Here is a 13,779-nt window from a genome sequence, read left to right on the forward strand (position 1 = left end):
ATTAACAACAATTTACTTTTTGGAATTGTAACTGCCTTTGCAATATTTTATTGCATTTTAGCCAAAGCAACAGTTCACTCCTAAATCTAATAATCTGTCTTTATACTACTAACAAGAGTAATAATATGATTTATTTGCTGCATGCTCTAAAATCTAGTGTTTTATTGTAGAAATGATGTAAGATACAGTATGCAAGGCATGCAAGGACAGGACAATTCTTTTGACTATTATCTAAATAAATGTCTTTGTGCCCATCTCATACATGTATTCTGATACATTAGGAGGAGACACAAGCACGTCTGGCAAAGGAGGGGCAAAAAAAGCCATTCAATTTTAAGATTTATTTTATAAGCAATTATTTCCACATTTACATTATTATTTTTTTACAACAGCATTTATATTATTCACGTTTCTTTTTAAAATACAGTTTGTGGTGATATCGCTTTCAAAAGTTAAGTTCAGAGTCATAGTATTGGTCCTTCAAAATCTAAAATGCAAAACGCAAACGCTCTAAACGGACGGACAGACCACACACACTTGTGCCATATCATCGTACTCATAGGTCCTCTTCAGGAATGTATCCGTCAGTCTTAATCCTGAAATACTCTGAAACAGATGCATAATGTAACATTATGTACATGAAACCAAATCAAAGGACTTGCTATCACCACAAACCTACCTGCAGCCCCTGTGCAGATGTGAGCAGAGTGAGAGGTAGAGAAAGAGAAGCACCAGGGCTGAGTTTGCCCAGCTGTCGTCCAGAAATACCACACCAGTGAATTGTTCTTGTATTACACATCTCAAGCACCAAATCCATTGTTCTTTCACTGAAGCGCACAAAGAAATTCTTCACCAAATTTCATATTGTAAGAAATGTAATAAAAATGATAATATTTTTTACCTGCAGTTTGTTACTTTACAAATAATGTCAAAAGGTTCCTCAAGGTTTACTGTATCAGGAATCATTTCCATAGATAATCTTATATCGCCATACCCTGGAGCCTACAGTTAGAAGAGGAAAGTACAGAATTAGAGTAATGCATATTTTTTTAAGACCTTCAAAGTCTTAATACCATTCTTTGTAACTGGCTGGTCTGGAGCCTCCCTCTCTCCCCAAGATTGGTCTTCCAAACAATGTCAAGCTTGCCTATTACCGTCACCCCTTTAATGACCCCAGCCTTCTCTGCATACTCTGGCTTTGGCTTCAGGCAATATAGATACTGCCGAGTATCCATAGGCTGCAGGTAGGACATCTTTCCAAATGTAGACTCGCTGGCAGATGAATGAAGAAGTTGAGCATCATGAAAGCATGGTTTAACAAATGTGTATTGTATGCAAACAAAACTTATACCCTTGGTCATCATTTACTACAGAGTTGAGCTCTGTGACGTTGTACATGATGGACGGCTCCAGGGAAACCTTCTCCATAAACATGGGCGAAGTGGTGATGTTCTGAATTTGAGCTTCCAGAAACACCTCATCTGTCTTAAAAGTTATTTGTCAACATTATTCAACACGTCTGTGGCCAAATTTGAGGTAAACTGAGCAAACGATTCAGATAATAAGCATGAGAACTAAAGTGTAAAAGACACCAATTTTTTAAGGTTTGTACCAATAGTAGCTGAACCTTTAACCCCCACCTGAGCCAAGCACAGTTTGGCTTTACCCAAATCTAAAAGCTTCTTGAAAAAAAGAGTCATAATGAAAAAAGAAAAATGATGAAAATGAGCATGACTGTACAACAAAACAGTGACAACAATGCAACAAAAAGCCACAAAAAGTGACGAAAAAGTACAATAAAGTGACGGAAAAAGCCATAAAAATGTGACAAAAATGTGTGACAAAAAGGCTGTGAAACAAAAACAATGAAAAAAAGGTTAAAAAAAAAAAAAGTAACGAAAAAGTAACAAAAAAGCAGCAACAACGCAAGGAAAATTATCCATTATTAAAATTATCCTATTTAGATGAGTTCTGTAGATTTGGGTAAAGCTGAACTGGAGAAAACGCACTCGGTTAAGGTGGGGGGTAAGAGGTTAACATTATTAAGGTCAAAACTGCATTTGCTCAGTAAACCTTTAGAGACTGTCGTTAGCACAGTAGCAATATGTACAGTGGAGGTTGTAGTGGTAAGAATGCGACGAGTATAGTATATAAGTATATTGAACACATATCAGATATAGAATGTTGAGCTTTCAAATCTAAATTTGATATATTAGAAATATTCAATATAATATGAGGAATTTTGCAATAATTATGAATTCACTTACAACCTCCAAAATACACCAATACACCAAGAGAAGCAAAGATTGGAACATGCCCGCAATCATTGGGAACAGCTTAGAAACGGCAAACCGTGCGAAGCCAAATATTTCAACAAAATTACCTTTTTATTAGGTCTTTTATTTTAAATCAGAAATTTAAAAAAAGCAACTCAAAATTCAGGTTTTGCTTAGTTTGGTCATTATTATCTCCACCACAATTTACTACCAACAAAATGAGAAACCCAGTTCATTATCATGAGTTGCCAAGTGTGAAAGCGCCAAAAGAAAGGGCAAAATAAAAAGTGGACGTATAATCACACTCAAATGTTACAAATTAACCTTAATGTTTTTATTCTACTGATTTATGATGTGGAGAAAAAACAAAACACATGTGCATCCAATCTTTTACTTTGCACCTTTCATTTGACCATTAGAGCATGCCAAGAATGAAAAGAAGCCTGAAATGAGCATGAACAGAATAAACAATTACCACAGAACTGAGGTCACTCTAATGGAAGAAATCAAATAGACAAACAAAATGAACAAATGTTGTTACATGCCAAAAATGATGGACGACCTAAAGGCTCATGATGTGAAAAAGAAAAAAGGGAACACTTAATGAGATTTGCAATTCTAACAATATGTGTGGTTTAATAGCAAAGATCTCCTAAGATACACTAGTATAACTAATAAAACATTTTACATACAGCACACTGAAACGTACCTCTGCATTGTAGAACTTTGTTTTTACATCAAGGGGTTTCAAAACCTGGTTGAAAATAGATGGCAGACTGAATACTTTGTCAGATTGTTTCTCCATTTGAAAATATATCTATAGCACATCTGAGAAAAACATGTCTGCATTCTCAGTCCAAATCTATTGTAGAGATAGAGTCTAGCAGTGCACAAGCAGACAGCAAACTGCAAATGATCCTACGTTTGCTGTATAGTAGAGGTGTGACATTTCTCATGGTTTTACAAAGTTCAACTCTGTCCGGCTAGAGTGCAAGAAAAGCTCACCTGAAATTTAAAAAACTTCCGAAAATAGAGCTTCTCCCCGTATTGTGTGGTATAGCTTACAGCACAGACGAGGCTGAAATGAAAACAGATGGGTTCATATATAGTTTTAGTTTCACACTTCATATACACAGAGATCTCACATGTGCGTTCCAATTTCTTTAACTTCATGATGAATGACATCGTCTATACAGCATTCTGGCCGGAGCTCTGCCACGGCAGTGTTGGATGCGGAGAGATTGAGCCGTTGTGAACTAGTCTGTAAATCAGCCTGTGAACAGAAGTGATTCATAAACAAAACGTTACTTAAGCACATGTAATTTGAATATGCCTTGTTCACATTGGAGGTGAATTGAAGTGCACTTCCAGGGTGTGGTGGACGCATCAAACATTGTTCATATTGTTTTGTTTTTCACAATTTACACCACACATAATGTTAAAGGGATATTTCAGGATTTTTGACATAGGGCCTCATTTCCTAGTTATCCAGAGTGTTGCTGATTTTTTGAGATTTTATTTAGGAATGCACTAGCCTAACATAAGGCTAGCGCCACGAAACTCTTCAAATATAAGAACTGCATGAATTACAAAAAAAATATCTCCAGAAATCAGCGACACTCTGGATAACTAAGAAATGAGGCCCTATGTCAAAAATCCTGAATGATCAGTCAAATCATGTCTTTATTTGGACACATAATGTGCTAATGTGTGGCCCACTTTAGTTAGTATTTGTCTGAATTGTTTACATGCACTTACCTACCAAAGCCACAATGGACTGGGGGGGGAACACTACTCTTTTAAGTTGATTTTGTTTGAGGCCACTTTAACATCCACATGTTTGCTTTACTTGCTTGGTATGATCCTTTTGCTAAGTTAGTATTTTGTGTGTCTTTGATGTGTTATACCTCCCTCTTGTGTTGTCATAGGTTACTTGATCCTGGTTTTCCTCAATACTCGTAAACAAAACTAAAGACCAATGGGATCAAATTACTACTTATTTGAAAAGGCAAATCTGTCTCATCTGTTCCCGTTCTGTGTACGTGCATGCTTTATGTCTTTGATGTCTTTTTAGCCAATTCGGTGCCATTAATCCTTAGTGGGCTCATAAGTGGGACTAATGGCACCAAACCAGGGCCAGGCAAGCTGCACAAAAGCCCCAAACCTTCCCTGGAAGTGCACAACTGTTAACTTGAAGTGGACCAAGTCTGAACACGCCCGTACCTTCACAAGTATATCCTTTACGACTTGACTGCTGTCGTTGTGCACGCTTATGTAACTGGAGAACGTCTCTCCCAGGAAGATATTGCTGACAGGGGTAAAAGTACAAATGTCACAAGTAAATATTTAAAGGAATAGGTCACCCTTTTTCCATACTGAGATATGTTCTTACGTGACCTTAGACGAGTTGATGTGTACCTGTCTTTTCTTTGTGTGTGCTCTCAGTCACGCAAAAAGACCAAAGATATTGTTAGCATTTAGCCTTTCCTCCTCTCCTCTATGGGGCCAAACGGGGGTGAAGTTAGAAGCGACCAAGCTCTTCCAAGTTTCCCCTCTTTGAATACGCTTACATGAGTAGTTACACGATCCAAGTATAGTTACACAAAATTAAACATGTCCATTTCATAAGCAGATAAAAAGGGGAACTATATTGTCAGGCGTAATAACACCGTTGGAGCACTTTGACGTCCGCGCAGTAATATCTTCACTCCTATAGAATTCTCTGCGTAGAAAATCGACATGTTTAATTTTGTGTAACTATACTTGGATCGTGTAACTACGGAAGAACTTGGTCTATTTATTTATTTATTTATTTGACAGGGACACTGTTCATTAATCAACATTTCTGTAAATGTACCGGAAATAGTCCGTAGTCCCTGGACAGAAGAGTCTCCCTGGTCACTTCTAACTTCACCACTGTTTGGCCCCATAGAGGAGAGGAGGAGAGGCTAAATGCTAACAACATCTATGGTCTTTTTGCTTGACTGAGCGCACGCACAAAGACCAGACAGGTACACAACAACTCGTCTAAGCTCAGGTAAGAACATATCTCAGTATGGAAAAACGGCGGCTTGTTCCTTTAAGAAAAACGATTTAGTGTATAATGGAAGCGTAGATGGGTCAATCACGTATTCATCCATTTGAGTTAGTTTTACGCTTAACGTTATTTCAAGATACTATTGTGCACTATAACCTCACATTATTATGATCATATGGCAGGTAAAAAACTAACAACTAGCACGCTCCCCTTTCCCCACCGGCGTGATATCTGTGAGGAGTTTGCCAATTAAACAACAGAAAAAGCAGCGTTTTGAACAAAAAAGCAAAAGAACAAGATCCGTATCTTGTAAAAAACAACATATTATAACATGATAGGGAGTTTGTTTAAGCAGGATACTAGCTGACACAAAAGTATGCCTATTTTGAGTTTCTGTACCCAAAATTCTGTGGTAAGGTAAGCATCTCTCCCAGCATCAACGTCTCCGCTCCCCTGATTGTTGAAGGGTCATCTCTCATCAGCTGGCAAAACAAATCTCCTATTGATATTAAAGAGGGAAAACGATGAACTGCATTCAATTATCAAGAACACGCTGCATAACTCGTAAAAGAGACATTTCGTAGTACAATATATCATGTTTAGAATTTTACTGTAACACTCCAGTTATATAAAGAACTGCCACTGTGATAAATGTGTGGAGTACAGTACAGCTGGCATATGGGTTTGTTACATCCTTTGCCATAAAACACACACATTTGATATAGAAATGTGTATTAAAAACTACATACATTCTGACTTGCTACCAAAAAGCCTAATTTAGATGGAATGTTATCAATCGACTCCAAATTAAAGCCACTGTCGCCCCACTTCCGGTCTCTGAATCTCACAAATAAAGAAACTCTGGAGTGGGCTACAGCCGAAATGAAAGTGTGAGGTGGTGATATTTTAGCTGTCTCCATACTATTCCAAAAAGGCTGTCCACATGCCTCAGCAGACGGGTTATACAAGGCTGACAGACAAGTACAGAATGATTGATGTAGAAAGACTCACCAGGAAGGTCCCGATCCTCACAAGTGACCGGTAGATTTGTAAATAGTGTTGGTTTTGTTAAACGCATCACTGTAAGCAGGAGGGACATTGAAAAGAAAACGTGTGATTACTGCGTTCATGGTTATTCTTAATAGCAGTGCAACATGGTCACTTCTTTTTAAACCCATCTGATGCATTTACACTTGGGTTTCATTGATATACAGCAGAACATAACAGTTACTAAAAGCAGGTTAGAGGGGGAGCCAGTAAGTGCCACCAAATGCTTAACCTAAAGCCACCCCCAGAGCTGTGGTCTGTTGACATGGTCTGCAGATCTATGAATGTTTAGCTGTCATCTGATCTGGTAAGTATGTTGGATGATAGTCTATCGAATCAATATCATAAAATCATTCAGTAGCTTTTGAAACATATACTGATGCTATCACGTGCGTTGCCATACCTTTTAATGCGAGTAAGTGTTCCTGTTTGGTTTGGTTGACATCCATTTTTAGTAAACATTGGCTATTTAGCTCAAGAGCTAGCCCGATATGTTAGCGTTGACCTGACCGGAAGTACATTTCCTTTGCCTTTTTTTTTTCTTTTTTTTTTGTATTTACTAAATTATATTTTACTGCAACACTATGCATATTCTATACATATATTTGTAGTTTACTCAAAGTTACATTTATAATAATTATTGTTATTATTATCACCACCACAGTCAAACATGCGCTGAGGAATAGCGGAGAAAGAGTCACTACTGACCTCTTGTGGATTAAAACAGAATTACTACCAATAAACGTTGGCCTGTTGTAGATAAACTTATAGGTATATCTATTGAATTGTTTTTGTAAATACAATACATATTTTAGCTTCTTTTGCGTTTCAAACTTTAATCACACATCTTGGATCACTTTGATCCAGAAATTCAGCTTTGTATTTTCCCACCTCAGCTTGACCAACCCAGCTCTAAAAATCAAATGTATCGTGTATTCATGAATTATATTGATTGATTAAGAAAATTACCTCACAAAATCATAATGCATAAAACAGTTTAATTTGTACAACATCACAACTCTCCCAATGGGGATGCCATACTGGATGTATATAGATCAAAGGTCATCATTGTTAATTTGATACAATTTCACATATTAATGCTTCCACAGATGGATAGGCCATAGATAGACCAAGGGCTGATGGGAGTCCCTTTGTAGACAGGGCCAAAGATCATGGAAAAATGCCCAGTCCTTGTTGGAGCTTCAGTTCTTGTCCAGTCCCATTTGCATAAGGATTGCTATGAGACTAGGTTTGAGTGATTCAGTCATTTATTCCTCAGTTGCCCCATCTAGTGTGCTTCAAGTATCTATTCTTGGACTCTTTTCACTTTGCATGATGCCACTTGGACAACTCATCTCTTGACACAACATCCAGTTCCACTTATATGCAGATGACCTCCAGATCTACCTTCCTGTGACCCTAAGTGCTCTTCACTGGAACCTCTTCATAACTGCCTTCACAGCATCAAACAGTGGCTTTCTCAGAACTTCCTCCACTGAAATGAAGCAGAGACTGAATACTATTCAGCCCGGACTCACCTGCTGTCAGGTCTTCCATTTTAGGCCCCCTAGCACTCTTTGCTCCTCTTGTGGGCAATCTGGGTGTTTTATTTTTGACAGTGGCCTGAAATACACCAAGCACATAAGTGCAGTGTTAAAGGCAAGCTTTTTCCACCTACTAGCTAAGGTCAAGCCATTCCTGTCCTGGGCTGACCTCGAAAAGGCTACTACATCAGCCCAAGGATAGATAATCCTCAAGGAAATTAACATTTGTAGGCTGATAATGTATCACAGATATGTTACAAAATAATAACTGGAGCTTTACTGGGACTTTGTCTGAAACATGTTTTTTTTTCGTCCTGATTAAATTCTCATTCAGACTGATTAGAGTTCTGGTTCAAATGCTATACTTGGTTATGTGTGAAGTTAAATACCAAGTTTACGTACAGTTACAATTATTATTCTATAAAATATCTTGAAACAACCTGTCCCAAACACGACTCTGAAAACTGTTTTTTTCAATCCCTACATTGAACCTTTTTTTTTTTTTTTTTAAACACCACTTAAACGTCAAACGTCATTACATAAAGAAAGTAAAGTATACACCCTGAGGATTTCAGAGATATATCACATCATATCACAGTGGACGAGAACCAAGTCAAATGAAAATAACCTAAATTCACCCGAGTCACAGTTTTGAGTAAAGCCTTCACAAAATGTCAGCACCACAAGCTCAGATCAAACCTAATTTTTAATACAGATGTTTGTTTTTGTTTTTGTTTTTCATATTGTAGGTAATTGGTGATGTCATTTTGTAGAAAGCAAAATACTGTAGCATTTGAAGTCGGCTATTGTTAAGATGATGACACAAGAGAAAATTGATTTTTTATTTCATTGTCAATGTAGGTGAAAACTGTGTGTGCTACACATTATACACTAACACAGTGAAGGCATACGGCAGTGGGACGCTCAGAACAAGTGACTTAAAGCAGAGCTCTTCGTCATCTTCATCCTCCACAAACACAGACAGGTAGTGGTTATGGGCCCAGGGCACTTCCTCTGTCTTCGAGGGTTGGACATGGATGCACTTGAGATCTTTCCTAAAAATCAACTTCTTGCCTCCGTTACCAGAACTGTCGGGCAGAACCTCTTGGGACAAGACAAAGGCATCCATCTCCAAGGCCTTTTCAGTGACGTAAACTCGCAAATTCAAATTGCTGCCGTTTGTCACCTGGCGGGAGCTTGCAAGGTTTCCCATCTCTGAATAAATATGAGGAAATGTCAAAAGAGGACGGTAAGAAAAGCTCATTATAAGTGATTTAACACAGAAAATACATGTTACAGCTAGTCAAGAATTTGCAATGAAACCAATATATAATAATAATACAAATCTGTAACACTTTCTCACTATTCTGAATTGTTAAATAATAATGCTGGCCTAAACTAACAAATGTAAACTGTCCGTACCTGCTGCTGTTGAAGGATCAGTGAGATGAGAGCGGCTGCTTGTCGCGTTTTAAAGCCATATGATATTATGCAAAGGCTATGGGGCCAATATACTTTAGAGCAGGGCTAAATAATGCTGACGCAATATGTCGATCACAATCACCATTAAGTATACTCTATACAATTATTTAAGCTCTAATGTGTGTTTAAAAATGCTGTAAAGTGAATTTCAAAAAATATATTTTAAAAAACTCAACACAACAAGTGGGGTTTAAATTCATGGGAGAGCAATTCAGAGCGTATGTCTGTCTCTCTTTAATGTATATATAAAGTCAGTCTGTTTTTCCAAATACGGGCAAAGGCAACAAACAGCCCCTTAGAATGCACTGTCCTCCTGACCAGCAATGCATATGTGTCCTCTAGTTTTCTAAACCTGAATATCTCCCACCCAACACATAGCACTGAATTAGCTCCTTTTGGCATCTACAGAGGACATTTAGAGCTTTCAATGATACCAAATGTGAAGGGGCGGGGCTTTGGTAACTTTCTTTTTTTCATCAAGGAAAATGGTGGCCATCAATGCAAACACATTATGTGAGGTAAATGCATAAACGTTTTTATGGAGCAAATTATGGATTGAAATGTTGTTTGCATATTTATATAAGTGTCCTAACAACTCATTAATACACAGGACTTATTTCAACTGTATTTTATCAGAGATTAAGTGTTTAAAAAATGTCCTCTGTAGTGGACATTTGTAGTTATTTTGTCCATTTTGATGGAGGAAATAAGTACAAAGATAGAAGAAATAATAATCACACCCCCAGAAGAGGAATTACTTAAAGAGAAAGAGAGAAGCGCTTCCTGGACATCCACAGAGTGTAAGAAAAAAAAAAGAAGAAGTACTTTTTGAAGTGTCATTCCAACAAAGCAAAACCAAAGTGATGATGGACAGTTTTTCTAATGTTAACCTTTTGGCATTTAATAACTTTGCCATCAAGGTTCAGTTTCACACGTATGCCCTTCTGATATCCATAGTTGACACATATATCTTAAAAAGAAAAATATTTTTTCCCCAAAAATGTTGACAGTCTTCTGATTAGCTTAATAAGATTGGGGAATTTGAAAAAAATAAAAATGTGATTGGACAACATTTTTCTCCTGCTGGTCAGGAGGCATGAGGTACTTTTCAGTTGAGCATATTACTGTGAGAACTTTCTAGCATCTTTGTTTGTGCATCTGCATATTCAAAGTCCTCAGATAACACCGGATGTGCCGCACGTCTGACTAACTGTACAATGGCTCCATGCGTTCTGCTTCTGTCTGTGCTGCTCTTCTCTGGTCTGTCCCCCCACCCAGACTTGAACTCAGACCAGGGTCACTTCAGCTGCAGACTGAGAAGAAGACGCCCCCAACACGGACGGGCCACACACGTTATTTGGGACCACTTTTCCATGGGCGCCTGCACATATGGAGTCCTGCAGAAAATATCAACAACCTTTTCACTACATCAAGTCAGAAGGGAATATGTCCGGAGGCTTAGTCCATTACAGGTATTTAAGTAAGGATTCAACAATGAGGAGCCGTGCATTATACACTTTTAATGCACGATCTGGAGTTAAGAAGTGCATTAAAACTGTGTAACTCACGGCTCCAAGTTGTTTAATCCACTTATATCATGGTCACACAAACTGAAACTGTTCACTGAGGCCTGTTTCATTTTTTTTAAAGTCCGGAGCAGGATTTTTAAAAATGTTTTAACCCTTAATAGGGCACTCATTGAAATACTTTGAAATAAATAATTTGTACTTAATTGTGTTGTTGTGGGACATAATACAAGTTTATTTCTGTTTTTCAAAAGTTTTCATTATCATGCAGAAAATCACTGTGAGAAAAGTTACCATATTTAGTTCATTGGGGAACAAAAATACAACGGTTTATATATAAAATATACTAAAAGTACTTTCAGGTCTCTGGGGTGCTGATATTCAGGAGGTGTTTTGTGATATTGATGTTTGATAATCACACCTGTCATAGGCAAGAGTTTTTGTAATGTGATTGTGCTTTACGTGAAGTGGGCGGGGTCAGTCACCTTCAATATTGTTTGCCTAAAGATTTGACTAAAAATAACCTTTGGCAACATAAAGACTAAGTCCCAGGGTTTATTGGTTCTTTTGTCAAGAAAATACTGTATGTACATACTGTAAGTATGAATAATAGGTGCAACAGGCATGTCCAAATATGGACAAAACTAATTCACTTTAGGTTTAAGTGAATTAAACCTAAAGTTAAGTATGATCAAATATGGTGCCTGCCTTTTTCATGCTGTTATATCATTTGTTTCACCACATCCTCCAAAACCAACACATATATCATCACTTAGTACAATTATTCACCAATAAAATGTGTGAGTTTCATCAACTTAACATGGTTAGTTTTACAGTTATGTAAAGAAATGTACCAGTCTTTTTCAGACTTCAGAGAAAACAGGAAGTTTAGATTACTGATTGGTCAAATGCCACAGCAGTGGGATCTGTGATGTAGAGTGATCTCTTCTGATTGGTTGAGTGGGGACCACATGCTTCTTTACCACACTGATGTGCAGCAGGCAGGTCATAAGTAAAGTGTGTGGAAATGACCATAATAGTCACTTGCCTATAAAGGGTTAAGCTGTTTTACCTGAAGCTAGTTCCAACTCAATAAGAATTGAGTATTCACCCAGACCATGGTATAAAAAATGTCTTAAATGTCTTTTTCCCCCCAGATCGTTTGTTCTGTAAGAGGATCTCGAAGTGTGATCACTGCAGTTGTGACGAACCCAAGGATCACCCTTCATCTTGGTAATGGATTCTGGTCAGTCATATTTGACACCACAGACAAACCTGTTAAAGTGAACTGTCAGAAGCCTCAGTTTACATCTTTAAAGCGCTGCTACAAACTTTGCTATTCAGATCATAGGAAAGCAAATATTCTGTCAGCAAGAAACACTGAATTGCAGTTTGAAACACAATTTGGAATTCATCTCGAACAGGACAACAGGAAGGAAGAGAAGAAGGCAACAGCGTTTACAACATTACTGGTTAGAAAACGATCTGGTGAGCCTCACAAAACAACAAAGATGAAGAAGAACAACATCTTTGCCGCTGCTTTGAAGACAGACTTCATCAAACTAAAGAGTGGCACAAAGATGCAACACATTCACAGAAACACCAAGGAAAACGTACAGGTACACGCAGATGGGCTCAGGAGCAGGCAATCCAACGTACAGAACGTTAAGACAATGTTTCTAAAAAGTCTGGCAAGAAATGTAAAGAAAGGAAGTGCATTTCCTAATTCAATTGCAGAAGCATCAACGCAAGTGGGACGGCAATCAGTCATGATGGGTTTTAATATGAAAAACAAGACAAATCCATCACAAAATATAAAGGAAGCTGCAGCAAACCCAGAGAGAAAACAGACAGCTGTGATTATGGAAGCCTTTAACAACAAATGGGCACAACTCCAAACAAGGAACAGCATAGAGCTGGAGACTGACCCTGAGCTGAGATCTGTCACAAAGAAACAAACCGTGAAGCCGCATTCGGCCTTTCAAACGGCCGGATTGAGAATGAGAGAGGAACCTCCACATGACAGGACAGTCGGGGGGGAAGAAAGGAAAGTCACAGACAGTTTTACAGAGCAGGGTGTAGACAAAACAGTGAGTATAGTTTATGTTGTTATTCAGAAAGTGATTCAAAACAAGTGTCTAAAAGTTTCCTGGTGTTTATTGCAGGTTGTAGACAAGCCACTCTGTCAAGGACTCATACATCAGACAGAAGCTGGACTCAAGCACTGCAAGGACAGGCTGGAGAAATCTTCTATGAGAGCACAGCGTTTCCCAAATGATGACAATACAGAAGACAGTCACTTTTACTATTTTGATGGAATCCTGAAACGGGTTGGAAATAGTCTCCAAAATAAAAAACAGTCAATGTAGGATTTTTTGTTTTGTTTTTTTCCCCCCACACTTGTCGCCACCTAATTTATGTTGTTTGTTGAGTTGTTTGAGATATTTTTTTTGCAATTCTTATATTTGAAGAGTTTCGTGGCGCTAGGCTAGTGCAAGGCTAGCGCATTTCTATGGTATCAGCTAGCCTGTATTAAAAACAGTCTGACCCGCTCCACAGAGCACCTGAGGCAAATCACTTACAACACCAGACTAACCATATAAATGTTTGTGTCCATAGAATCATTTTAACCATTTTGCATTTGAAATAACTTATATTTGAGCAGCATCAGCTTCGTGGTTGTATAATTGACATAGACATGTACTGTATATGGTTAGTCTGGTGTTATAAGTGATTTGCCTCAGGTGCACTGTGGAGCGGGTCAGACTGTTTTTAATGCAGGCTAGCTGATACCATAGAAATGCGCTAGCCTTGCACTAGCCTAGCGCCACGAAACTCTTCACATACAAGAACTGCATGAACTATAA

General features: G+C 38.0%; 1 protein-coding gene across 2 annotated transcripts; it reads right to left on the bottom strand.

Annotated features, from left to right (window-relative positions):
* Window positions 1-120: 120 nt before the first annotated feature.
* trappc13 (trafficking protein particle complex subunit 13) lies at window positions 121-6,879 on the bottom strand. 2 transcript variants are annotated; one of them, XM_079581736.1, is made up of 13 exons: window positions 6,764-6,879; window positions 6,325-6,393; window positions 5,713-5,812; window positions 4,500-4,584; window positions 3,422-3,549; window positions 3,282-3,354; window positions 2,986-3,030; window positions 2,752-2,769; window positions 1,352-1,485; window positions 1,074-1,272; window positions 902-1,002; window positions 680-827; window positions 121-606 (listed from the first exon to the last, which is right to left on the bottom strand). In XM_079581736.1, exons 1-13 carry the CDS (start codon window positions 6,807-6,809, stop codon window positions 511-513), a joined length of 1,242 nt encoding a protein of 413 aa, XP_079437862.1. In that variant the 5' UTR covers window positions 6,810-6,879; the 3' UTR covers window positions 121-510. The 2 variants fall into 2 exon arrangements, with proteins under 2 accessions (XP_079437862.1, XP_079437863.1); XM_079581737.1 differs by lacking the exon at window positions 2,752-2,769 and having other exon boundaries at window positions 6,764-6,877.
* Window positions 6,880-13,779: the final 6,900 nt, after the last annotated feature.

The sequence above is a fragment of the Gobius niger genome (assembly GCF_951799975.1).
Source record: "Gobius niger genome assembly, chromosome: 2".
NCBI classification, from domain to species: Eukaryota; Metazoa; Chordata; class Actinopteri; order Gobiiformes; family Gobiidae; genus Gobius; species Gobius niger.